Source organism: Microcaecilia unicolor, chromosome 2, assembly GCF_901765095.1.
Source record: "Microcaecilia unicolor chromosome 2, aMicUni1.1, whole genome shotgun sequence".
Classification (NCBI taxonomy): Eukaryota; Metazoa; Chordata; class Amphibia; order Gymnophiona; family Siphonopidae; genus Microcaecilia; species Microcaecilia unicolor.
In genome coordinates, this window is record NC_044032.1 from 619,084,151 (window position 1) to 619,111,222 (window position 27,072).

The 27,072-nt window shown below is 42.0% G+C and overlaps 1 protein-coding gene across 1 annotated transcript in view; it reads left to right on the forward strand.

Moving 5' to 3' along the window:
* Nucleotides 1-27,072, forward strand: part of NR3C2 (nuclear receptor subfamily 3 group C member 2) — a 582,332-nt gene that overhangs the window by 429,273 nt on the left and 125,987 nt on the right. Inside the window, 1 exon segment of the mRNA XM_030191661.1 lies at nucleotides 9,062-9,178. Coding sequence (XP_030047521.1) covers nucleotides 9,062-9,178 — 117 coding nt within the window.

A 27,072-nucleotide genomic window follows, 5' to 3' on the forward strand; every position in this document is an offset into this window, starting at 1 on the left:
TTGTTAGTGGATGCAGTGGACGTCAGCCAGGTGGACCCAGGCCCATCCCCCCTACCTGTTACACTTGTGGTGGTAAATGGGAGCCCTCCAAACTGCCCCCAAAACCCACTGTACCCACATCTAGGTGCCCCCCTTCAACCATAAGGGCTATGGTAATGGTGTAGAGTTGTGGGCAATGGGTTTTGGGGAGGATTTGAGGGGCTCAACACCCAAAGGAAGGGAGCTATGGACTTGGGAGGGATTTTACTTTTTTTTTTAATTGTTACAAGTGCCCCCTAGGGTGCCCGGTTGGTGTCCTGGCATATGAGAAGGACCAGTGCACTACGAATCCTGGCCCCTCCCACGACCAAATGCCTTGGATTTGTTCGTTTTTGAGCTGGGCACCTTCGGTTTCCATTATCGCTGAAAAACGAAACGCCCAGCTCAAATCCGCACAAATCCGATGCATTTGCCGGGCACAAACCGTATTATCGAAAAAAAAGATGGACGCCTATTTTTTTTTTTTCGAAAATACGGTCTGTCCCGCCCCTTCACGTAACCGTTCTCGGAGATAGACGCCCATGGAGATGGGCGTTCGCATTCGATTATGCCCTTCCTAGTGTACCTGAATGTACACCACTTAAATAGCCTTCAGGCTTGCAGGTTATCTTATATATTTAGGTACAGTAGGTATTTTTCTGTTTCTGAAAGGCTCAGAATTATAAAAAGAAAAAAAAAAAGTTGAAGAAGGGCTTGAACCTGGGTCCCCAGGAAAGGAAAACCAGGTTCACAGTCTACTACAAGAACCACTAGGCTACTCCTCTGACTTGCTTACTGCTTTCTTCAGAATGCTTGTAATACCTGCAGTTGACATAGAGCCTGGTTTTTCTTTCCAGTTTCCTTTTAAGGGGGGAGGGAAGGGGACAGCAACCACTAGGAGATTAAGGAGGGGTCATGCTTTAATTCCTTCAGTAGTCAGCTGCTCAATTAGAGCAACGTTTTATAACTTGGACGTGACTGAAACAGTTTTAGATAAAAATGTCCTTCTTTTTAGACATAGACGTTTCTTCACATTCAAAAATCCCTGTTGGACATTCTACTTATGGGCCCTCACTGGTCCCACCCAAAGCACACCTACAACTTACCCCCTTGCTACTTGGATGAAATGCAGTGTGAAATGTCTGAATTCTGACTTCCCAAAAACAGGATTTGGATGTTTTTAGCTGGTGAACATTTTTTAGGCATTTTAAGATGTCCATCTGCTTTGAAAATGAGTACCATAGGCACCTATGTATCTTTACAAAATAGTGCCCAAGTAGACACCTATTTGTCTGCTTAAATAAGGCACCATTATTGTAAAGTTACCCCCCCTTAATCGGCTGTAGTTGAGAGGTTAATTCCTTTTGATGATTAAGGCAAAAGATTGCACTCCAATCCAAGATGAACTGAAATGTATTTACAGTAATTCGTTACCTTGCATTTTCAGCTTATATCTCTCCCTAGTCCCACAATGGATTAAGGTAGCTTAAAACATTTCTAACATATTCATCAAACTAGAACAGCATATACAGCAAATCCAATATTAAATCAATAAAGTAAGTATGCAACTCGTGTACATATGCCCATCTTGTTTCCTGTGCTTCCTATATTTTTTTATTACTGTAAAGATGTTCTCTGCAAGTACTTAACTGCTTTCTTAATGCCCTGTCTGTCATCTCTCAAGATCTGATGGACTGATCTTCTCAAAACCACAAGCCAGACAAGATTTACATGAGCTACCTTGTTTTTTAAATCTAGTGAGAAGCTGAATTAGTTCTTTACTATTATTTCCAGAATGAAGATTTGTCTGTAGTCAATTTAGTGTAATCATACATTAAAGCCCTTGGGCAAGAAATGGGAACAGTCGCTTTTTATTTTGGGGTTCATTTGCAAGGGTATTTCCACATGCAAAGCTGTCCTCTCTGTGCATGAATATTCTGTTTGAAGATTGCCAGCCTGAAATGCAGGCAAACTTACACGAGTATAGCATATATATGTAATTATAACCATTGGGTTCCTGAGAGCAGGGCTGAAAATGTGACCGTGAGTGCCCCAAAAAGCAAGTGTAAAAATGAATACACAATTTTCATAAGGTAATTTTCGAAGGGAAAGTACACCATCCTTTAAGTTTAAAAATACAGCAAAATCCATTCAAAGAAAAATGTTATGTTATATTGCATTTGTTTGCCTCTTTTCTAAGACCTAGTCCAACACAATATGGTTCACACAACATTATAACAATATATTAAATGATAAATCATAAAACGTGCATCAACGAGCATGCACAGTTATAAAATTACCCCTATGAGGGTAATTCTATAAACTATTTTTGCACATACAGTAAAAGTCTGATTATGTACTAACCCCAGGATACTATATATGGCGCCTTAATTTCTACATGGAAATTGAAGCATATTCTATAACAGTGCATGTAACTTAATTGGTAAACTAGCTAATCAGCTCTGTTAATTGGCATTAATTATGATTTACATGCACAACTCACAGCGTATTCTGTAATGTGGTGCACTTAAATTCTAAGTCACATAGTTGAAAAGGGGGCATGGCCATTGCCGGGCCGTGGACATTTCTAAAATCTATACGCGTTGTTATAGAATACTAGTAAAAAAGGCCCGTTTCTGGAACGAATGAAACGGGCGCTAGCAAGGTTTTCCTAGGAGTGTGTATGTTTGAGAGAGAGAGCCAGAGTGAATGTGCGGGTGTGTGACAGAGTGAGACTGTCTGTGTGACAGTGTGTGTTTGTGAGAATGAGAGTGTGTGACAGGGCCCCCTCCCCTGTTCCTAATGCCCCTCACCCCGTTCCCTCCCCTCCTTTTCCTCCTCCTTCCCACACTTTGGGTTCCTTTAAGGCTTTCAAAAGTCTATGTACCCCCGTGGCCCTAACGCCCAGTATCCGGATACCCCACCGCTTTCCTCCTCACCCCTCCCCCAAGCTGTAATACTTTCACGTCCTTCATTTAAAAAAAAAAAGTGTCCTATCTACCCTGTGTACAAATGCCCGGCATTCAGATTGTGTTCCTCTCGTAAATTTTCATTGCTTTCATTCATTCAGAACTTGCCCCCCCCCCCCCCCCCCCCCCCCGAACACTTTTGGTTCCTTCAGTCTTTTAAAACTCTCCTATGTACCCTGTGTCCTAATGGCCAGCATTCAGATTGTTTTGCTTTGCCAAATTGTCTGTCACTAATGTCAGTGCCGTGCCTGCCTAGCAGACCACTTCCGGCAGGCACGGTCCCAAGCACATCCTGTTGGAGGTGAGAATTATTATATAGGATACCCGTTGTTGAGGAGATTTTAAATATGGTTTCTAAAAAATTGGCGCTGAAATCAGTTCCGACTAAGCATATTCTATAATCGGTGCCTAGCTTTAGGTGCCGATTATAGAATATGCTTAGCTAATATTTCAGTGCTTAAATCTTCATGCATCCATTTACACCAAGTAAAACACGGCACAAATCCCGGCACATAGATTTAGGCACACTGAGCCATATTCTATAACTAGGCACCCAAATTTCAGAACACCCATTTCCCTGCCCATAACCATGCCCCTTTTGCTTGCACGGGTTAGAAGTTTGGCACACATCATTATAGAATACGCTTAGTGAGTTGTGCACCTATATTCTAATCAGTAGCAATTAGTGCTCATTATTGCTTGTTTAAATGCTGACATCAGTGCTCGTTAGCTTGTTAAGGCAATTAAGTTACATGTAGTGTTATAGAATCCACACCGATTTTGGCACCTAAATCTAAGCGCACTGTATAGAATTCGGAAGTCTGCGCCTAATTTAGGTGTCAGGATTTACACCAAGTAAAACATTGCATACATGGCCACAACTAAATTTGGTCACGTAGAAAGGCGCTTGACGTATTCTATATACCGTGCAGAAATTTAAGTCTAGTCTATAAAATATAGACATATTTTATAGAATACACCTAGGCGTATTTTTTTCACGTAGAATTTTCAGGCGCCATATATTTATTTAACACATTTATACCCCACATTTTCCCACCAATAGTAGGCTCAATGTGGCTTACAAAACCGTAGGGCAAACTACGTTTCAATTAAATAACATGACAATATTATATAGTTCAGTAAAATAACATAATAATGTAATAAAAAAATAGTAAACGTATAGGTATCGTAAAGAACAACAGAGAGAATTAGAGTGAATAATAAAGGTAAGGGTCCATGGAATTTGTTGTAACAGGAAGAATCTAGCCCTAAATGGCATCTTATAAAATATGCACTATGACATTATGGAAGGTGGTTTGTCGTTAGGCATGTGCAAGGGTTGAGTTTTGGCAGAGAACAGGTGGTGTTTGCGAATGCACGCTGGACTATAAAATATGCTAATCTATTTGTAGTGTTGCACAGTCCAGGTGTGGGCACTTATACCTGTTTGAGAGCAGGTGTAAGTGCCCATGCCTGCAAGGAAAGCACAATTTCTGCCGCTTCTGCTAGTGGGTTATAAAGACACATAGGTGCCCACGTGTCTTTATAACATAGCATTGACCTAGGGCCCCTGTTTGCCCTCATAAACATGGCACCCTGTTATATTTCACTTAGATCTATTGTTCTTTAAGGTATTGTCTCAGGGGCCCTTTTACTAAGGTGCCTATGCGTGTACAATGCACGTCAAATTAGAACTACCGCCCAGCTACCGTGTGCCCTGGGCGGTAATTCTAATTTCTAAGCACATCCAAAACGCGCAGCAGAAAATAATTTCTATTTTCTACCATGTGACGCTAACCGGGCAATAATCAGCAGTGTATGCGCACTGACGATTACTGCCCAGTTAACACGTGAGACCTGATTGCTAAGTCAGTGTGTGACGGTAAGGTCTCAGGCCCAAAATGGATGCGCGCTGTTTTTTATTTTGCCACACTTCCATTTTTGGCAAAAAAAAGAGAGAGGCCTTTTTTGCAAGCGCGCTGAAAAATGGACCTGCGTGCGCGTCCAATACACGTGTCTACCCCAGCGCAGGCCATTTTTGAGCGCACTTTAGTAAAAGGGCCTCTCAGGGTCTTGTCATGTGTATTGATAATGATTCTGTATGTTGTCATTTGTAATTCTCTTAGAATTTCAGATATAGTGGATTATAAATTTTTAAAAATTAATTAGTTAATATTGAATTTTCCCATATATTTCTCTGAGCCTTTTTCCTTCCTGTTGACCTTTCTTTAAAACTCACAAGAATTAAAAAGAGTAATTTGCAATAGTATTTTAAAGAATTTAGGAGACTGTTAGGGTGGTGGACCTAGTGGTTAGGGTGGTGCACTTTGGCTCTGGGGAACTGAGTTCGATTCCCGGCACAGGCAGCTCCTTGTGACTCTGGGCAAGTCACTTAACCCTCCATTGCCTGCCACATTGAGCCTGCCATGAGTGGGAAAGCGCAGGGTACAAATGAAGTGCCTGGATACTTTACACTTACAGACTTTGTGTAAATATTAAAATGGGAAGTCACTCACTGGAAAGGCAATTATTAATTAATTAATTAATTAAACTTTAGTTCAGGGATGTACCTCTTTCTTGCTTTCGTTTAATACCTATTTGCATTAGCTTTTTCTATCCTGCAAAAGTTGGGTTGGGTTATAAATTACATGCAGACCATGTCATGCTGTTTTGTCTCCATACAAGTGTGTTGTGCTGTCTCATAAGCCATTATCTTTTTTGCATTTTCCATATGGCTTTCAACCTAGACAAGGAAGAGGTACTATTCATGTCTGTCCTACCCTCTCAATTAAGGTGCAGAGCTTCTGTAATTCCCTTTGTTCTGAAGGTGGTGGGAGGCGGGGATAGTGCTGGGCAGACTTATACGGTCTGTGACAGAGCCGGTGGTTGGGAGGCGGGGCTGGTGGTTGGGAGGCGAGGATAGTGCTGGGCAGACTTATATGGTCTGTGCCAGAACCGGTGGTGGGAGACAGGGATAGTGCTGGGCAGACTTATACGATCAGTGCCAGAGCCGGTGGTTGGGAGGCGGGGATAGTGCTGTGCAGACTTATACGGTCTGTGCCCTGAAGAGCATAGGTACAAATCAAAGTAGGGTATACACAAAATGTAGCACACATGAGTTGTCTTGTTGGGCAAACTGGATGGACTGTGCAGGTCTTTTTCTGCCGTCATCTACTATGTTACTATGTTTCATATTTAGGGGTTATTTTGGACAGCTATCTGCCGGTGAATCTCAGATTTTAAAAGTTTTATCTATTGCTGAGGTTTTAGCTTCTGTTGGATCATTCCAGGTTTTCAAGTAGTTCTTCAAACTGCTGCTTATCTTTCTCTTGAAAATCTCCATTCAGGGTTTTTTGCATTTTTGTTTAAAGCTCTGCAACTATCCCAGAATATGATGGTGAGAATATTGTTGGGCTATTCCCAGCTTGATAACATCTCCATGAGCCTTAGTATACTTTATTGGCTCCCCATCTGTTATCACATTTGTTTTTAGCTGTCTCTAAGTTCAATACATAAGTAACTAAGGGCTTCTTTTACAAAGCAGCGCTAGCAATTCCCGCGCAGCAAATGAGAGGAAGCCCATAAGAACTGCCACACCGAGAATCGACAGCATGGCTTTGTAAAAGAGGCCCAAAGTGTCACCATACTGGGACAGACTGAAGGTCTGTCAAACCCAGTGTCCTGTTTTCAACAGTTTCTAATTCATGTCGCAAGTGCCTGGAAGGATCCAAAAAGAGTAAATAAATTTCATGCTGTTTATCGCAGGAATAATCAGTTGTTTTTCCCCAAGTCCATTGTAGTAATGACTTATAGACTTTTTTTTTCCAGGAACTGGTTCAAACATTTTTAAAACTCTGCTATGCCAATTGCTTTTACTACATTCTCTGGCAAGGAACTCCACAGCTTAATTATATGTTGAGTGACAAATACTTTCTCCAATTTGTTCTAAATGTATTATTTATTAACTTCATTATGTGCCTTCTAGTCCTTGTACTTTTGGTAAATGTAACCAAATGATTCACACCTATCTATTCCACTCCACTCAGTATTTTATAGTCCACTGTCATTTCTCCCCTCAGCCATCTCTTATCTTTAGCCTTTCCTCATAGGGAAGTCAATCCGTCCTCTTTATCATGTTGATTGTTTTTCTCTATACCTTTTCTAATTCAGTTATCTTTTTTTGAAATGTGTTGCCTAGACTTGTGTACAGTATTCATGGAATGATACAAAAATATTGCTCTTTTTTTATCCATTCCTTTCCTAAATATTCTATTTGTTTTCCTGGCCACCACTTTTCCTGGATGATTATTCCAAATGGTGGAGCCTTGCATCATATAGCTGTATTTTGAATTGCTCTTCCCTATGGGACTCACTTTGCATTTGCTCACATTAAATTTTATTTGTCAATTATCAGATGCCCAGCCTCTCAATGTTGTAAGATCTTCTTGAAATCTCACAATCTTCTTGTGATTTAAATGTCCTTTTAACAAGCTGCAGGGAAAAGGGCCCTGCGGTAGTGCCGGGGCCCATTTTTCTCTTCCTGCATCCAAAGGTCCAGTAGCAAACATGGCCATTTTCAAATCAGAAAAACATCCAACTTTTTGTTCTGAAAATGGCCATTTACTAGATGTTTTTGAGTTCTGTGTGTCTGCGTCTATCTATTAGGATCGTTTTTGAAAGAAAAAAAAAAGTCCAACGGAAAAACACACAAAAACAAGTCATTGAGATGTTTGGGGGGGGGAGGGGGCAGAGAAGTGGGACACCCCAGGGGGCACTGCATTGGACTTCACATAAAAGATCTAAGTACACATCTCACTGTTACCCCTTACATTGTATGGTAAGCCCTCCAAAACCTACCCAAAACCTACTGTACCCAACTGTACACCACTACAATAAGTCCTTATGCTTTCAGGTGTCACCTATGTATAGGTACAATAGATTTTGGGTGGGTTTTGGAGGGCTCACTCTTTCCACCACAAGTGTTATAGAGTGGGTTATGGGCCTCGGTCTCCTCTACAGTGCACTGCACCGACCACTAGGCTACTCCAGGGACCTGCTTGCTGCTCTAATAGGACTGGCCATAACATCTGAAGCTGTCATAGAGGCTGTCATGTACTATTTCTTTCACAGCTTTAGGGGATGGGGTCAGTGACCCCTGGGGGAGTATGGAGGTGTCATTCCTTTATTACTCCAGTGGTCATCTTGTCATTTAGGGCACCATTTTGTCACTTAGTCATGATTCAAACAAGTATAGCCAAAAAGTCTTAATTTTGGCCCTAGACATTTTCATTTTATTCCATTATTGGAGAAAAATGACTATCTTTTGGTGCTGATCGTGTTCCACCCATGTCCTGCCCAAAACACACCCCCTTGAAATTTGGATAAACTGTGGAGCAAGACATCTAAAATCAGGAAAATTGCAACTTGGACGTTTTTGAGATTAAAAACAGCCTTCTGCCACCTTATAGCAATTTTTGGACATTTTTGTGTTTTGAAAATGAGCCCTAAAATGTCCAAATAAATAAATAAAATAAATCCTATTCCCAGATGATGTGATTGATTTGTGGAAATTAATTCTACGTCCTATCTCTTTTATTATAACCCACATGGCGTAGAGAGGAGTGAACTTTCCTCTCCGCACAGTCCTGGAAGCACCACTCAGTGCAACAAATTTCTTCTCTTTGTATAGTAATAGAGTTCTCTATCTGCTTAGAGTCATTTTATTGGTCCATTCGTAATTATGAGAAGTCAGTTTTACACTGAGGTCTTATAGATTTACAAGGTTCTAATTGCAGGCCTTTTCCTTTTTATTATTATTATTGTAATGGTTAACAATTTGCCTAGAACTTATATTTTAATATTATTATTTTAAAAAGTTAGACTGTAACAAGGTTCAGGGTTGATTTATTGCTATATGGATAGAAAGCACTGTGGTGCCATCACGAATGACAGCATTAGAAAAAAAAGCTATAAAAAGTCTAAACATTGAAGATAATAAAAGGAAAACTACAGTCATATAAATCTGTAACAAAAGCTTAATTTCTTTTTTTTCTTTTTTTGTTTTGTTCATTCAGGGCAGCATAATTATCTATGTGCGGGAAGAAATGACTGCATCATTGACAAGATTCGAAGAAAGAACTGCCCAGCATGCCGGTTGCAGAAATGTCTGCAAGCTGGAATGAATTTAGGAGGTAAAAACGCTATTAAAAATCCTTTGAATTAAGAATAAAGCAATGCACCTGGGGGCCATATTACTAAAGCGCGGTAAGTTTTTGCATTTACTGCACTTCCATAGCAAATATTAGCATGCATTAGCTCTTGGGGCCATGCCCAGCATGTCCTCTGCAGTTATTACTCTCTAAAGTTCTTTATCACATATTAAGACTATTCAGTGCACAGAGGCATTCCTTTTGAGAAGGCAATAGTGACCTGCATTAACTGCACAAGTGACTGTGCATGTAAGTACCATGCGCTAACTACAGTGTACAGTGCTGTTCCATTCTCCACTGTGAAGAAGAGGATAAGGGAACAGAGAGGGGGGGGTACCAGCGGAAGAGAAGATAAGGCCCAGAGGAGGGGACAACCTAGATTCTTAGCGCAAGGAGTTCCACATGTCAGGAGAAGACATAGATCATTTTCCCCAGAGGGCTGGAGGCAGGGTAAAAACTACGATTCCCAGCAGCCCTTTAGAAGGTGTTACAACAGAATCAAAGACTTCCTATCCCAGCAGCCCCCGGTGGAGCCCAAGGGAAAGGCAGGTAAAGGTGAAACCCAAGACAGGGTCGGGGGGCCAGGAAGGGAGGGGGAGCCTCTAAGCAGAACTAATCAGGGAGAGGAGGATCAGCTGGAGAATGGGTGGGGCGAGGAGCCCTTGGAATGGAAGGGGGATGAAAAGGAGGAGGAAGTGAGGCAAGACGGGCCGTTGGAAATTGCAGCTCTGGCAAGATCCGAAGGTAAAAGGTTCAGACAACAGGTAACCGCTTGGTGCAGGGTCTTGGTAAACAAGGGAAGACAGTGGCTATTGTGGAGGAGCCAGGAAGCGACGGGGTCAAGTGGGAGGAAGCCAGGAGATAGAGCTGGCCAGAAGAGGGAGGGGACCCCTGGGAGCTCTCTGCCTCTGAACTGCTGATGGGATTTCCAAGCTGCTTGTTTGAACTGCCTGTTTGGAAGTGCTTGTTTTCTTTGAACTGCTTGTTTTTCTTTGTGGAATGGTTTTTGCTTTTGGAATTACTTATTTTGAATTGCATCATCGGGGCTGCTAAGATTCATGTCCTGTTGGTTTATGAACTGCATTTTTGAAGCTGTGGAGATTCCTGAACTGCTTTGCTTTTGGAACTCCATTATTAAAAACTACTTTTTCTAAACTGTTTGTTTTTGGGATTGTATTCTTGAAACCTCAGGTCGGAGGGTACACCTGGAGGATTACAGGGAGTTGTACCTAAGGTTACCATATTTTGTCCCCCAAAAAGGAAGACACACCCGCCCGCCCCCTTTCACGCCCTCGCTCCGCCCCCTGTCACATTTTCACCTCCCCCTGTCACACAACCCCCCCTCCCCGTCACCCCCTCCCCTTACCTTACTACTGCCCTAGTGGTCTAGTGACCTCTTCAGGGCAGGAAAGAGCCCCCTCTTTCCTGCCCGGAGCACTGCCCTGCATGCATCCTTCCAGTTGGTGATATCAGGTGCCGATTCAAAATGGCCACCGAGAGTTGCAGTCTCGCGAGGTCACTTCAACTCTCGGCGGCCATTTTGAATCGTCGCCAACATCACCAACAGGAAGGATGCATACAGGGCAGCGCTCCGGGCAGGAAAGAGGGGAGCTCTTTCCTGCCCCGAAGGTGGAAGAGGTCACTAGACCACCAGGGCAGTAGTAAGTAAGGGGAGGCTAGCAATCTGCCCGTTTGTCTGGATTTCTGGACAAACGGGCAGGTTGGCAGGCGGGCCGTCCTATAGGACAGCCCGCGCACCAGCCTGCCCGTTTGTCCAGAAATCAGGACAAACGGGCAGATTGGCAAAACCCTCCCGGTTGCCCAGCAATGTCCTCAAAAAGAGAACATGTCCGGGTAAATCCGGACATATGGTAACCCTAGTTGTACCTAAGTGGAATATCATATAGAAAACTTGGGCCGGAGGCCAGAGTTTTCCTGAGAGGAGCGAAGGGATCCGTTACACCACCCATAACCTGCTCAGTTCCTGTCTGCAACCCAGCATGCAGTGAATACATGAATTAACAAGTATTGTTATGCCAGGATAGTAATAGTTATGCCACTTGTGTGGTAGCAGCACACTCTAATTCACATGCTAACTATGTAATATACTTAAGTCAACGGGCCCCTTAATCTGAATGTATTCAATAGCATCATAGGCTGTCCTTGGATTAATATGGAAGTAGTACAAATGATAAGGGGATAATTATATAACACATTATCCATATATAAAGTATGTACACATACATGAGCAGGTATTGTCAAAGGATCAGTTTGGGCAGAGCACGGTACATGAATAGTTGATTAATAATGAGCATACCCATGCATTGTATATACAGAAAGTTGCATCTGTGTGTGCTATAACTTTGTGCAGAAACATTGCTGCGCTACTGGGAGCCTTTTTTTGCAAGACATATACCCGTGCGTTTTGTCTTTATATAATAACCACAACCAACCAAATTCTTCCGCTATATGGATGGATAGAAAAGAAGGATCCTCAGAATCTAAGCCATTATCTTGGCTGTCATCACATAAGCTCCAAAATGTCAAGTCATTGAATCCTTGCAAAAATCGATGTGCTGCCCTAAACATCCACACTAACATTTTTATTGTCATTTCTACTACTATCCCATAAGTAGAAAAAAAATCAAAATTTGTAGTTGTTCTGTACTCAAAATCTTTGTGTTAAAAAATGGAAGACACCATTTATCTATGTTGAAGTCAATTTGAAGAATGATGTTCACAACATATGCAGAAACTCCACACTGACAATTCTGAATGCTTCTGGTGGCATAGCTGTGTAGTTCAAAAAACATGATACTTCTACAGCTGCTGGAAAACTGCTTCCAAATCTGATACAATGCCGTGTTTTGTTGAACATTGTGTCAGGATTCAGCATTCTAATTCGAGTGCTGGATCTCTAATCTACTGATGGCTTAACAATAGCCTCAGCTCACCAGCCATTCTTTCTTTTCTGTTCATCCATATTGTGCAAGAGTTTGGTTGTGGTTATTTTATTTTTCCAGTACAGATTATTTCTTTTGGTGTTGATAAAATAGTGTTTTAGAAATTTTACATAGACACTCTATTATAAAATTGCCCTCCACATACACAAAAGCTAAATCCAGAGGTGATCAAGAGATGTTTAAGGGTATTTGATATATCATCTTTCACTTTAAACAATCAAACCGGTTTACAGGAACTAAGTTCGATTCACACTTCAGGCACAGGCAGCTCCTTGTGACTCTGGGCAAGTCACTTAACCCTCCATTGCCCCATGTAAGTCGCATTGAGCCTGCCATGAGTGGGAAAGCGCGGGGTACAAATGTAACAAAAATAAAAAATAAATAAAAATCAGAAATCTCAGATAGGAATCATGATAAGTGTAGAAAAGAATAAGAGGGGAGAAAAGAGATGTGTTGCCAAAGGGCTCATCTATTGTCCCCGAAATGTTAGTGAAAAAAGTTGTGTTTTTAAGTCTGATCTAAATTTTAACTAGGAAGGCTGTGCTCAAACTTTGGAAGAGAGTTCATTGCAAAAAAAAAAACAACAAACAAGGAATATACATGTGTTATAGTGTCAAGGCATGAAGAAAAAACTGATGGAATAGAAAGGTAATGTTCTGATGCAGAGCAGAGAGCTCTTGAAAAGCCATAAGGAATTATCAGTGAAGATAAACATGGTGGCACCTCTGTGCAATGAAAATTTTCACTGTTAACCCAAAAATGTGACTTACAAGAAAATGAAAACAACTTTGCTTTCAAAAACGTGCTTAGAAAATGTCACTCTGTGGATCCCCACCGTCTGTGGCCAAAGTTTTGCCTAAAGCATGGACAAATAATCACATACACCACCTGATCTGTCTCGTATGTGGTGTGGAGGGGCATAATGGAAAGGGACGCCCAAGTTTTGCTGAGGACGTCCTCGCAAAACACCCGGCGAAGGGGTGGGGAAACCCGTATTATCAAAACAAGATGGACATCCATCTTTCGTTTCGATAATACGGTCAGGGACGTCCAAATCCTGAAATTTAGGTCATCCTTAGAGATGGTCGTCTCTAGACTTTGTCATTTCCGATTTTCGGCGATAATGGAAACCAAGGATGCCCATCTTAGAAACGACCAAATACAAGACTTTGATCATGGGAGGAGCCAGCATTTGTAGTGCGCTTGTCCCCCTGACATGCCAGGACACCAACTGGGCACCCTAGGGAGCACTACAGTGGATTTCACAAATTGCTCCCAGGTACATAGCTCCTGGAGGAGTAGCCTAGTGGTTAGTCAGTGGCGTACCAAGGGGGGGCGGTGGGGCGGTCCGCCCCGGGTGCATGCCGCTAGGGGGTGCCGCGGCGCGCGCCTGCTCTGAGATCGCTGATTTCGCGCGTTCACTGCAGCTCCCTCTGCTCTGCCCTGGAACAGGTTACTGTTATCTCGTAGGTATAACAGTGGAAACTTTCTCGGTGATATGGGATCAATAAACCACGTTGTAGTTCCAGGGTTACTTCACAGAACATGCTCTGATGACATTTAGAGTGCTGTCCATTATTTCTGTCTGAAGTGAAGGGATTCTTCCCTATATCCGATGGACTCAATCGTCTTTTCAAATTCCGATGTCTCTTGGAGGTTACTCTCAAATTCACACCGTTGAAAGCCAGCTGAGTAGAAACTATTTGCCAGTGTTTTCATACATTATGGATCACTATTCCAGGTGAATACTGAAAGACAAACGAGATATCTTTCTGTTCATCTTCCTTCTTAGATTTATCCAACAACTCACGATTAGCAAACCTGGCTCTTTTGTAAGTCTTATGGACTACCGCTCTGGGATAACCCCTGTCTGTCAGGTGTATTTTCAGACCCTGCGCTTGTTTAAAGTCCACTAGGTCTGTACAAATACACCTGAACATTAGAAATTATGAGATAGGAAGACTTTGTCTCAATGCAGGAGAGTGATTACTGGAATAATGTAGAAAAGTATTCCTATTAGTGTCTTTCCAAAATACTGTAGTAACAAACTTGTCCTGCTGTTTCTTCACCAAAGTGTCCAGAAATTATATTTGTTCAGTATGATACGTATGTCATACTAAACTGTATTTTCAGATGACAGGTGTTTAACCATATGTGGAAATCTTTTAAAACTTTCTCTGATCCAGTCCATGCCACAAAGAAGCTATCTATAAATCTGACTTCTACCTCACCAGTGTAATAACTCATAAGTCAATATGCTGTAAAAATGTCACAAAACATTTATGAAAATCTATGTATACAGATAATAGAGGGACCATCGTAAATCCCGAAAGATTTCTTTAATCCCATCATGGGCTTTAATTATTGCACATATCTAGATAACAATATTTTCCACTTTAATATGTATTTAAACAAGTTCAACTATTGTACTTAAAAAATGTACTTATCTGAAAGAGCTCAACAACTTTCCCAGGTCCCGACATGGACCATGTTTTGCCTACCGGCTGCCTTAAGAGACTAAAAATTCAAATTTCAGAAAACAGGGCGGGGGGGGGGGGGGGGCAACCTCAGTAACCTCAAAACTTTCAATCACATTGTTCTCTCTAAAAATCCCATACTCTCACTTTTTCAAGATTTTTTCAAAGAGTGCGAGTGGCAATGATGAGTTACAGTCAGCTACAGTAGATAGTCTCCTGCCCAATTGGGCTTACGATCAAAAGATTATTAACCCACTTAATATGTTAATACTAGTTCCATTATTGCCTGTGGGGCCTATTTAATATCTCATATGAATCACATTAGTAAATCTAGCCATACATTTGTACATGAAACAACAGAGGGTTAAGTGACTTACCCAAAGTCACAAGGAGTAGAAGTAGGAGGAACAGGGCTTGAACCCTGACTTCCCTGGTTCTCAGCCCACTTCTCTCAACCACAAGGCTGTAGTGTCATTGAGGTTAGTTTAGCTTCCGTTATCTGTGATAACATAGTAGCACATGAGTGATAACAGATAAAGACCAATATGGTCTATCCAGTCAGCTCAGAGTGGTTACAAGGGATTGTACTTGCCGGAGAGTACAGGCTATTTTTCCCTGTTATTTCGTAGGATAAGCAGAGCAGTCAATTCTCAGCTGTTTTGAGTTAAGGTGCTCCATTCTTGGTTTCCATCATCTTGCCCTTTAGGGATCCACTTCGTTTAACCCACTCCTTTTGAATTCCATCACTAAATTTAATTCCCCATCTTAGGTAGGATATTCCAGGCATCTATTACTCTTTCCATGAAAAAATATTTCCTAAAGTTGCTTTGATTCTACCTCCTTGTAGCCTTATTTCAAGACCTCTAGTTCATTTGAAAAAGGCTTGTTTGTTTTGTGATGCCTTTCAGTATTTAAAAGTCTATCATAACTTCTCTGTCCCTCCTTTCCTCTGGAGTATACATATTTAGGACCTCTAGTCTCTTCTCATATATCTTCTGATGGAAACCACTCAACATTTTGGTCAATTTCCTCTGTATCGACACTAACTGCTTTATGTCCTTAGCAAAATTCAGCCTCCAAAACTGAACACTGTACTTCCAAGTGAGTCCTTACCAAATGTCTCAAACTAGAGCATTATTACTTCCTCCTTCAGGTTTTACCCCCTCTCTATGCAGCCTAGTATCCTTCTGGCCTTGGCCACCAACTTGTCACATCGTTTTGCTACTTTGAGATCCTCAGACATTATTATCCCAAGGTTTGTTTCCTGGTCTGTGCATATCAGTCTCTCATGTTCTACTGCATACAACTCCCTTGGGTTTCCACACCACAAAAGCATCACTCTGCACTTTTTACCAGTCTTGCAATTGGTTTTTGTTGTAGAACCTCACATATTAGAGATGTCCCATTGTTTGTTTCATTTAGGCAGCTAAAAAAGCATGTACAAAATCAATTGTTCACATATTATACATATGAAATTGGTTTGCACACATCAAACAGTTGTAATGCTTATAGAATTGTATTAAACTAAATTGAATGCTTAAAATAAACTAAGAAAACTCTCCAAAATCAGGAACATATTCAGAAAATTAAGCAAAAATATTTGGCCTTGTACATCCCTGTGCCAGAAGCACAAAAGGTGTAATTCTATAATTTTAGGTAGCAAGAAAGTGTGTAAATGATGATACTTTAATCATTTGTGCATGAAAGTGGCATCTTAGTGGAAAAGTAGGCAGTATGAATTGATGGCCTGTACTTTACTAGAGGGCATACATTTGTTTTAGTTCACAACTGGACATGGGCTTTTACATCACCTATAGGACTGGCATGATTTGCCTTAAATGTAAGCACAATTTCAGCCACTCGCACTAGTATTCTATAAAGAAAGGTAGGTGACTACTTTTCTGTATAGAATAGGCTTAAAATTGGCACCATCACCAGTGCCTTTAGTAAGTGCCCTGTTCTACAATTACCCTCCAAGTGTGGCACCATTTGTACTGTGCAGAGTGCAGAACTACAGGGGAATTTTATTCCAGCCAAATCTCAAGATGCTGAAATAAAAGCTACTGCATTTTTTTTTCTTTTTACCTTGGACATTTCACACTTTGGGCAGTGGCATAACTGGAGGGGCACCAGGGAAGCAGTCGCTCCCCCAAATGGAGTTCTGATGCCACCGGTGCCTATTTTTACATAATCTATCGCATTTAAAACACATGCTGGCGGCAGTCCGCTTTCCGCTCCCCCGTACCTTCAACCTGGCTACACTTCTGATTCTGGGGCCCTTTTACTAAAGCTTTGTGTGCGCTAACAGAACTAGCACACGCTAAATGATAAGAAGCCCATTTTATACCTATGAGCTTCTCAGCATTTAGCGCACCCTAATTCTGTTAATGCACACTAAGCTTTAGTAAAAGGGCCCTTTTATTACCAAATGAAATGAGAGCTTTGCATGTTGATAACTGCCACTGATTTCTAGGGAAAGCCAAGCTTGCCATTCTGTTTAATAACATTCAAAAAATGTAAATTATTTCTTCACATTTGTTACATGAAAAAGTGTTTACAAATGTTCTGCTGGGAAAGTTGTTTCTTTGTCCTTCATGAAACTCACAGGGACAAAAAAATAGATTTTATCAGGTTTTCTCCTCCCCACCACCCCCCACCCCCCCAATTCATAAAACTTATTGTAGTTGTATACAGGTGAACATGTTTTTTTTTTTTTTTTTTTTTTTTTTTTTTAATTTATTTATTTATTCACTTATTCAAATTATTACAAGAAACATCTTGTTTAGAAAGTGTCATATGTAAATATAAATCTATCTCTAGGAAAACTTTAACACCAAAAGTAAAATAAATTCACTCCAGGAAATTAACACTCAAGTCCATAATTAAAGGATCCAAAATGTAGGAAAAAAAAAATACTGGACATTAACAACAGAAAAATTTTTTAAACAGTTATCGCACTCCAATAAGAAGTGATGCCTAAAATTATTTTAGCGTTTATCTAATTTAGCTGAGGCTATAAGTGCGGAAACATGAGTTGGTTCCATAAATACATATTTTTTGCCCCCAAGTCTTATTATGCACTTGCAGGGGTATCTCAAAAAGAAGGTACCCCCCAAGTGCAACACTTCAGGCTTTAGGAGCAAGAACTGTTTCCTCCGCCGTCTAGTCTCCTTGGAGACATCTGGAAACTAAAGGATTTTAAACCCTAAAAAGGGTTTATCTTTATTACGGAAAAACATGCGGAATATCCAATTCTTATCTGGCAGCAATGCCACGGTCGCCACCAACGTGGCGGCCGAGGCAAGTTCAGAGTCAGTAGTTTCAAGCAAAAGAGAAATGTCAATTGGTTTATCAGGTATCTGATTCGGGTCTTTCCCAGGAATGTAATAAACCAAGGTAAAAGGTGGTAGATTTTGTTCAGGAATCTCCAAAATCTCACGCAAATAACGTTTCAACATTTCTTGAGGAGTTACATTATTTAGTCTGGGAAAATTAATAAATCTTAAGTTATAGCTTTTTGTATAATTATCAAATATTTCAGTCTTCATCCTCAGACTGGTCAAATCTTTTATCATCGTGGTTTGAATTCCTTCCATATTTGATATTTTTTTATCCATGTTCACCTCTAATTTCACAATTTTTTCTTTCAAATCTTTAAACTCCTCTTCTTTTTTTTTACTTTCAGTCTCCAGAGATTTTAATCTTGGTAGTATCTCATTATTTTGCTTAAGAAAAATTTGACCCAAATTTGAAACCAGATCCCATAACTTATCTAATGTCACATCTTTTGGTTTTTCCACTAACTCTTTTGGAATTTCAAACCTTTTAGGAGTCAACTCTGTAATCCGACTTTGTTCCTCAGCTTCTCTCTCCTCCCTCCGTGGCGTCTCACCGGGCAAAATGCCCTCCGCTCCCTTCTCAGATGTTTGCTGTGCTTCCAATCGACGCTCTACAGGGCCCTCTAGACCTTCCGGGGTAGACCCTGTCGATTCAATGAGGAAGGAGCTCGCGCCAATCGGCTGGGGAGGAGGCGAACGCATTGCGGGGCTTAGCGTGACATCCGGGCCAAAGGAAGCCGAAGTTTCCAGTTCGACGGCATTTCCAGCTGGCAGCATCCCGCTAGAAGAGGCAAAACCCGCAGGTCTAAAGAATCGATCAATAGATCCAGGCAATGGGGTGGGGAGCGGGGAAGCTCTTGCCGCTACTCTCCCACGACGTTTAGGCATTGTTAAGGTAAGGTCCCGACCTGCAGCGACTTAGTGAGGTGCGGCCATCTTGGATCCGACACACCTGGCAAGGTGAACATGTTTTAACTATGGATGACTGAAAATTCCCAAAATATATACCTGGTCTCACAGTATGTCGCTTAGGGGTCCTTTTACTAAGGTGCACTGAAAAATGGCCTGCGGTAGTGTAGGCGTGGGTTTTGGGTGCGTGCAGATCCATTTTTCAGCACACCTGCAAGAAATGCCTTTGTAACAAATTTTGCCAAAAATGGACATGCGGCAAAATAAAAATTGCCATGTGTCCAGTTTGGGTCTGAGACCTTACCACCAGCCACTGACTTAGCGGTAAGGTCTGTCGCGGTAACCATGTGGTAATCGCCTAAGCACGTCAAGTCGGTGTTACTGCCTGATTTTCGCCATGCGTCAAAAAATAAAATATATTTTCGGGCGCGCTTAGTGGGCACGTGTAAAAAATGAAATTACCACACGGGCCACGCGGTAGTCAGGCGGTAACTCTAAATTGGCCCACATTGGGCACGCGTAGGCGCCTATGAGGCTTAGTAAAAGGGCCCCTTACGGTCTGGCTGGTCACACAAGCAGCTGAAAGGAGCATGCTCTCAAGAGATGCAGGCCAGTGTATTGAACCTCTGCTTTTCTGAAGTAACATATACCTAGAGGAGTACCTTGGTTCTCTAAAGGGCTGAAACTGCCTTGATGTTTTATACAAAGGGGCAAGTTTTTCACTTGATGACTCCAGTTAGGTGCACCGATGCCACACGCTGAGCGCCAATTCTATAATGACATCTGTGCACCAAGATGCCGTTATAGGACACTAGCATAAACCTTAATTGATGTGCTCAACCATACTCACCAGGTTAATGGCAGGCATAAATGGATACGCCATGCACTGGAGACATGTCCATGCCCCCTTGCAGTTACATACTAAGGCATACGCTCCATTATAGACTAGCACATAGTACGTATATGCGCATAAGTGCCAATATTCTCAGCACCTGCATGCAGAAGGTGAGCATAACTGCAGATGCCCAGTTATAGAATTACTCTTCATATGTCTTCTGATAATGTGCTAATTGTTTAATGAGACACCCACCGCTATTAGAATGCTGAAGGGCCATTGGACAAGCCATATTTTCCAACAGTTTTTTTTAATTACATAGCCTTGTTTTCATTTTACACAGGGTGTGAAATAAATAATAATAGATAAACATGTTTGATATTTCTAGACTTTCAGTTGATTGCTTTTTAATGGGGCCCTCTACTAAGGTGAGTTAAGCAGTTCGCATGGGATTTTCCACACAGTAGCCATTAGCATTGATCCCCAGGATGACTACTAACAGTAGTAACATAAAACTACCACTAGGGGGTTACTGGCAATTATTTAAAAATCTGGAACCAGACAGGGTATGAGTGGAGGTGGGGGGGAACCAATCTTTCATTCCTGTAGAATACCAGGGAATCTCTGAAATGTGCTATTGGGCAGGAAATTGGGGGAGGTCTTGATTTGGGAAAGGGGTCTTCTTCGGTGGAGGTCAGTCATGCTTGGGGGATCTTCAGCGAGGGGAGGCTTTGATGGAGGGTTTTGAATGTGGAGGCAATCTTTGTCTGGGGGAGTGTAATGGCCAGAGGAGATCAGATCAGGGTGATATGTTTAGGCGGGGGGAGTGGGTGAGGGGAATGTGAAGAGGAGAGGGTTCAGTGCCATGCCAGTCTTTGGTTTCATTTATGTGTCTGGGCCTGCGATACATGTTCTGACTTATAGCAGAGGTACTCCTGCACCATCTGCTGGAGAATATAACACAGGCCCAGGCAGGAGATATCTGCCCTGTGCAATAAATGCAGGGCAGATGCTTTGAATTTACAGCATGATATTTTTGCACTTATAGTATAGTAAGCACAAAATCCTACTGCACTCCATTAAAGGTCCTTTATATCTTTGGTCTAAGTTCTTTAGAAAGCAAAAACTAATAGAAAGAGAGAAACGTGTTCACAGAATGGCCCAATCCTTTTGCCCAGTTTGTAGGTAGATGCCATGAATAGTCAATTAAACCAAACTTTTGTCACATGGAAAATGTGATTGAAATGATTGGCTACCTACTGTATATCAGTAGGAAGGGCCTTGTGAAATTGGTTACAAGGAGGAAAGAACATTAAACAATTCTTGATAGGGATTATAAAGTTCAAAATTTAAAGATCCAGCTGGTTCTGTTTTATTTCACAGATATTTTCTCTTAAAGGGCTGAAATTGTTTTACACCATCTGATGTGAGTCCTATCCATCTTTTTTGCCTCTGCAATAACTGTGACATACTGTAGACTTGTTGTTTTAATATCTAATATCTTTTCTTTACTGCACTTTAGGAATTTAAACAGAATGTCACACAAGGGTTATAAGTGGCATCTCCTGAGTTTTGAAGTTAGCCTTTTGGAGGACTTGTACTTTTTTATGATACATCGGGGCTCATTTTCAAAGCACTTAGCCTTCCAAAGTTCTATAGGTTTCTATGGAACTTTGGAAGGCTAAGTGCTTTGAAAATATGCCTAATAGTAACATAGTAGATGACGGCAGAAAAAGACCTGCACGGTCCATCCAGTCTGCCCAACAAGATAACTCATATTTGCTACTTTGATTTGTACCTGTGCTCTTCAGGGCATAGACCGTATAAGTCTGCCCAGCACTATCTCTGCCTCCCAACCACTGGCTCTGGCACAGACCGTATAAGTCTGCCCAGCACTATCCTCGCCTCCCAACCACCGGCTCTGGCACAGACCGTACAAGTCTGCCCAGCACTATCCCCGCCTCCCCACCACCAGTCCCGCTTCCCACCACCGGCTCTGGCACAGACCGTATAATTCTGTCCAGCACTATCCCTGCCTCTGACCACCGGCTCTGGCACAGACCGTATAAGTCTGCCCAGCACTATCCCTGCCTCCCACCACCGGCTCTGGCACAGACCATATAAGTCTGCCCAGCACTATCCCTGCCTCCCAACCACCAGTTCCGCTTCCCACCACCGGCTCTGGCACAGACCGTATAAGTCTGCCCAGCACTATCCCCGCCTCCCAACCACCAGCCCCGCCTCCCGATCTTGACTAAGCTCCTGAGGATCCATTCCTTCTGAACAGGATTCCTTTATGCTTATCCCACGCATGTTTGAATTCCGTTACCGTTTTCATTTCCACCACCTCCCGCGGGAGGGTCATTCCAAGCATCCACTACTCTCTCCGTGAAAAAATACTTCCTGACATTTTTCTTGAGTCTGCCCCCCTTCAATCTCATTTCATGTCCTCTCGTTCTACCTCCTTCGCATCTCCGGAAAAGGTTCGTTTGCGGATTAAGGAAGATCTTTGCATGTGGTTTATGAATTCATGAGTAGTTCAGAAGGTTGTGCATTGAAGTAAGTCACCAGATACAGTTTATTTTCTTTAGTGTTTGATTTTTCTTGTTCTACAAGCACAAAAAAAAAAGAACATCTTTTTATCAGCGTAAAATAAATCCCTTTCTCCTGGCATTGGTGGAAGCGACAGAAATTTCAGACAGAAAATGTCAACGCTCATAATTCAAAAGTTGTGCTCAAAATACATTTTTCAGTTACTGACTAAAAAATAGCCAAGAAAAGTATCTGTAGGCAGGAAACCACTAATTGAAATGTGGAATATATTTTCCCTCAAGAGTAAGGAAAGTTGTCATGAAGCTGTTATTCTTTAGTTAATTCAAAATTATAGATTCCTTAAAGAGTAAGTAAATTTATAATCTATCATCTCTGCCAACCTGTCATCAGAGAAGAAGCTCTTGGAAATTAGTCCTGTTTTCACTTGGTTCCAGTGCTCAGAAGCTAACAAGTAATTTGAGTCCATTTGCTCAGCTCAATTCTAATCTATCTCAAATAGGGATTCAGGGCATCTACCCCTTCACCTTTCATTATGCAGATAGGTTTTGATTGCAAATCTCATTTGTTTCAGTGAATAATACTAGTCAGGGCTGGCTTGAACATTAGGCAGAGTAGCCATCTGCCTAGGGTGGCACAGTGTAGCAGTTAGTGACTCAGCACGACTAGTGCAGGGCCTTGATCACCCGCATGGCTCAAGGCCTGCCATATGTGTAATTTTGGTTTGGAAAATTACCTACAAAAAAAACCCCATTAGACACAGATTTGTGAGAGTAGTTTTTGTGTGTGTGGTACAATAATCAATAAAGGGTTAATTCATTAAAAGGTGCCAAAAGTTAGGTGCCAAGATGCAGCGTGCTAAGCACTAATTCTATAATGACATCTGGGCACCCAGATTCCAATATAGAACACTAGTAAGCTGGCATTTATGCATCAGCATTTAGTTGTGCCCACTTACGCCATGTCAATTACAGGCATAAATGCATACACCTAAATGTAGCCGTTTAGGGCCAGTTTCTACATATGGCGCCTAGAAAATCTGTGTGGAAAACATTTCCATCTAAGCGTATTCTATAAGTGGCGCCTAGATTTAGGCGCAGTATATAGAATATGCGTAGTCAATATACTAACGCCTAAAACTACGCGCATCCATTTACACCAATGAAAACATGGCATAAATCTCAGCATATAGATTTAGGCACAGGGAGCCATATTCTGTAACAACTCACATAAATTTTGGAACAAAATGCCCATTTCCCCTCCCATAACCACACCCCTTTTTGCCTGCATGCGTTAAAATTTAGGTGCAGTGCATTATAGAACACGCTTAGGGAGTTGTGCGTGTAGATTCTAATTATTACCAATTAGTGCTCATTATTGCTTAAGTACTGTTAACGCTGATTGGCTTGTTAAGCCAATTAAGATACGCACGTTGTTACAGAATGCTCATGGATTTTGATTGGGGTCTTTAGGCACACTATATAGAATCCGGGGATTAGTGCGTAACTTACAGTATTTTTTAAGTTATGTATGTAAATGTGAGACCCACCCATGCCCTTCCAAAGCCCTGACCACATGTATGTCCCCTCACATTTATGTGCTAAGCATGTTGCATGCTTCTTTATAGAATACCAGTGTAACAATCATGTACCTAAGTGCTATTATTCTATAACTTGTGCAGTCGGCACCTAAATTTAGGCAGCCTGTTCTAGAATGAGGGAGTAAGTGCATACCTTCTTTTCACTTCTTGCAGCAAACCTTACAGGTAAAATCCAGTGAACAGCTTACACAAATTTGGGCAGTTAGATAATCAGCGCCATAGGGCATCACTGTTAGTGATGCTTGAGAATCAGTTTGCTTCCATAAAATGGTACACAGCAGTGGCGTAACCAGACTTGACATTTTGGGTGGTCCCAGAGTTAATATGGGTGGGCACTATGTATATAGGTATGAGTAGTGTTTCTTGGGATACTACAAAATAAGGCCTTAGAATGCACTTGACGATGGATTTCTAAGTAGTCTGCCTAACAGCTGCATCAGCGTAAACCACATACATAACAGAAAAACCAATATTTTTAAATATAATTACATTTTCCCATATCTTAAAATTGACCAGACATAAGTCTACTACAGTGGCAAACCTCTCAACACACGACAGGATCTTGCAATATAAATACACAGGAAAGATGTATTCAAATTCTGGTAGCACCTCAATAATAGCAATACAAAATCCCTTAACTGTCAGGTACTTTGTGAAGTAACACTAAATCCTGCAAAGAAACTTCTTAGAGCCTATGTTGCAAATCTCAACACCAATTCTGAACACAAATACCAATAACAGTACTTTTATAAATGCAGCAGTGCATATACATAACAGCAATACACTGCCCATTGGAAAAGTCAGACAAGTCAGACTCATACAACCCGACACAACCTACATGCCAGCAGAATCTCTCACCTTGGTCACATGCAGAGCACATACCAACTCTCATCAATTACAGAATAGAGGACCAAACATTAGCAATTGTCCTGTAGAGTGGCATCAGTCCATCCCTGCCCTTCAGCCTGGCATCAGCTTTTCCCTTCCCTACCCCACCATCCATCTCCATAGCCCAGCATCAGCCCTTCCTTTCTCTACCTTACCCTCTTCCCCATTTTTCCCCGTAGCACAGTATCAGCCCCTCCCAATCATTCATCCCATAGATAAGCCCTACCATAACCCCCACCCCACCCTTTAGCCTAGCATCAGCCTTGTCCTACCCTCTACCCATCCTCCTACAGTCTGGGATCTCTTCCCCCAACCATGAAGGACACCAGCATTAAATATAAGACTTTTTTTTAATGTCCTGGGCACTGAGAGCCCACCTCCACCCAGAAACCTGCCTATATTAAATTTAACCAAATCCAAGCAGTATTGTATCACACTTCAATTTCACGCATTTGAGCCCCAAGTCCGAATATAGTTAAGATAAGTGCTATAAAATGATATATAAGCAATAAAAGCCGATGAAGAAATTAGTGCAGTTTAGAATTGCCACAAAATTATGTTTGGGCAATTTTGCACTACTGAGGCGAGAATGTAAGGGTTTTGAAGAGTTATTGAAAAAAAGTGGGTTGGAAAAAACTGTGAAGAAATGGTGTTGGAAGAATAAGAACTGCCCGCAACCTCGGAGTCATCTTCGACTCCTCCCTCTCCTTCTCTGTGCATATCCAGCAGATAGCCAAGACCTGTAGCTTCTTTCTCTTTAACATCAGCAAAATTCGCCCTTTCCTCTCTGAGCACACCACCTGTACTCTCATCCACGCTCTCATTACCTCTCGCCTTGACTACTGCAACCTACTCCTTACTGGCCTCCCACTTAGCCATCTATCCCCCCTTCAATCTGTTCAGAACTCTGCTGCAGGTCTTATATTCCGCCTGAACCGATATACTCATATCACCCCTCTTCTCAGGTCACTTCACTGGCTTCCAATCACATACCGCATACAGTTCAAGCTTCTCCTTCTTACCTACAAATGCACTCAGTCTGCAGCCCCTCATTACCTCTCTACCCTCATTTCCCCTTACGTTCCCGCCCATAACCTCCCCTCACAGGACAAATCCCTCCTCTCAGTACCCTTCTCCACCACCGCCAACTCCAGGCTCCGCTCATTCTGCCTCGCCTCACCCTATGCTTGGAATAAACTTCCTGAGCCCTTACGCCAAGCCCCCTCCCTACCCATCTTCAAATCCTTGCTCAAAGCCCACCTCTTCCATGTTGCTTTCGGCACCTAACCTTTATACCTTTCAGGAAATCTAGACTGCCCCTATTTGACTGACTGTACATTTGTCCTTTAGATTGTAAGCTCCTTTGAGCAGGGACTGTCCTTCTATGTTAAATTGTACAGCGCTGCGTAACCCTAGTAGCGCTTTAGAAATGTCAAGTAGTAGTAGTAGTAGTAGTAATTGAGGAAATTGAAGTGTGATATATTAAATTTAAAACATTTTTTTTAAAATTTGTAACCCGGGCACTGCAGAGAACAACCCCCAAAACTCATCAACATGAAAAATATACAACCTTTTTTAGATTGCAACCTGAGCATTATAACAAATTTATTGTTTGTGGGCTTCTGGGTGGGGGTAGGCTCTTCACTGCCTAGTGAAAAAAGGTATATGAAAATTATTAAATATGCTTTTTTTTTACCTAGGCTGTGAAGAGCACACCCCCACCCACCATTACACTGTACACGATGTTAAAATTTTTAAAAATATATTTATTTTACCTGGCCTGGGCAGCTGGGCTTCGGTGGTGGTGGCAGATAGTGGAGCGCAATCATTGTGCTCTGCTCCATGTGTGCTGTTGTGGGGCCACGGGGGAGTGCTGCTGAGGCAGGGCAGACCAGCAGAGTGGAGGAACCGCGACCGTGACGATAGCCGGCACAGTTTCCCCTCCCATGCAGCACTGCGGTGCCGTCGTGCATGAGGGGGAGGAGCAGAGCTCAGGGAGTGAGCGACGGAGTAGCGGCGCCAGCGTCTAACACTACAATGGCTGCAGCCGCTGCACTAAAAACAAAATTAGGCAGAGGAGGACCGGACAGCTGCCGGCTGCCTGGGTGGGCCTGAGCCAAGATTGGGCGGGCCTGGGCCTACCCGTAGCTACACCCCTGGTACACAGAGAATCTGAAGAGCGGTGTGCTAATCCTCTTTGCCTCCACCTCTTCCTACATTTAGTGTTCAGTGAAGAGCATGAAACACTGGAACTGCAGGTGTAGTTTAATGAGAAACATTGGATTATACAGATGCAAATCCCATACTGTGCCACTC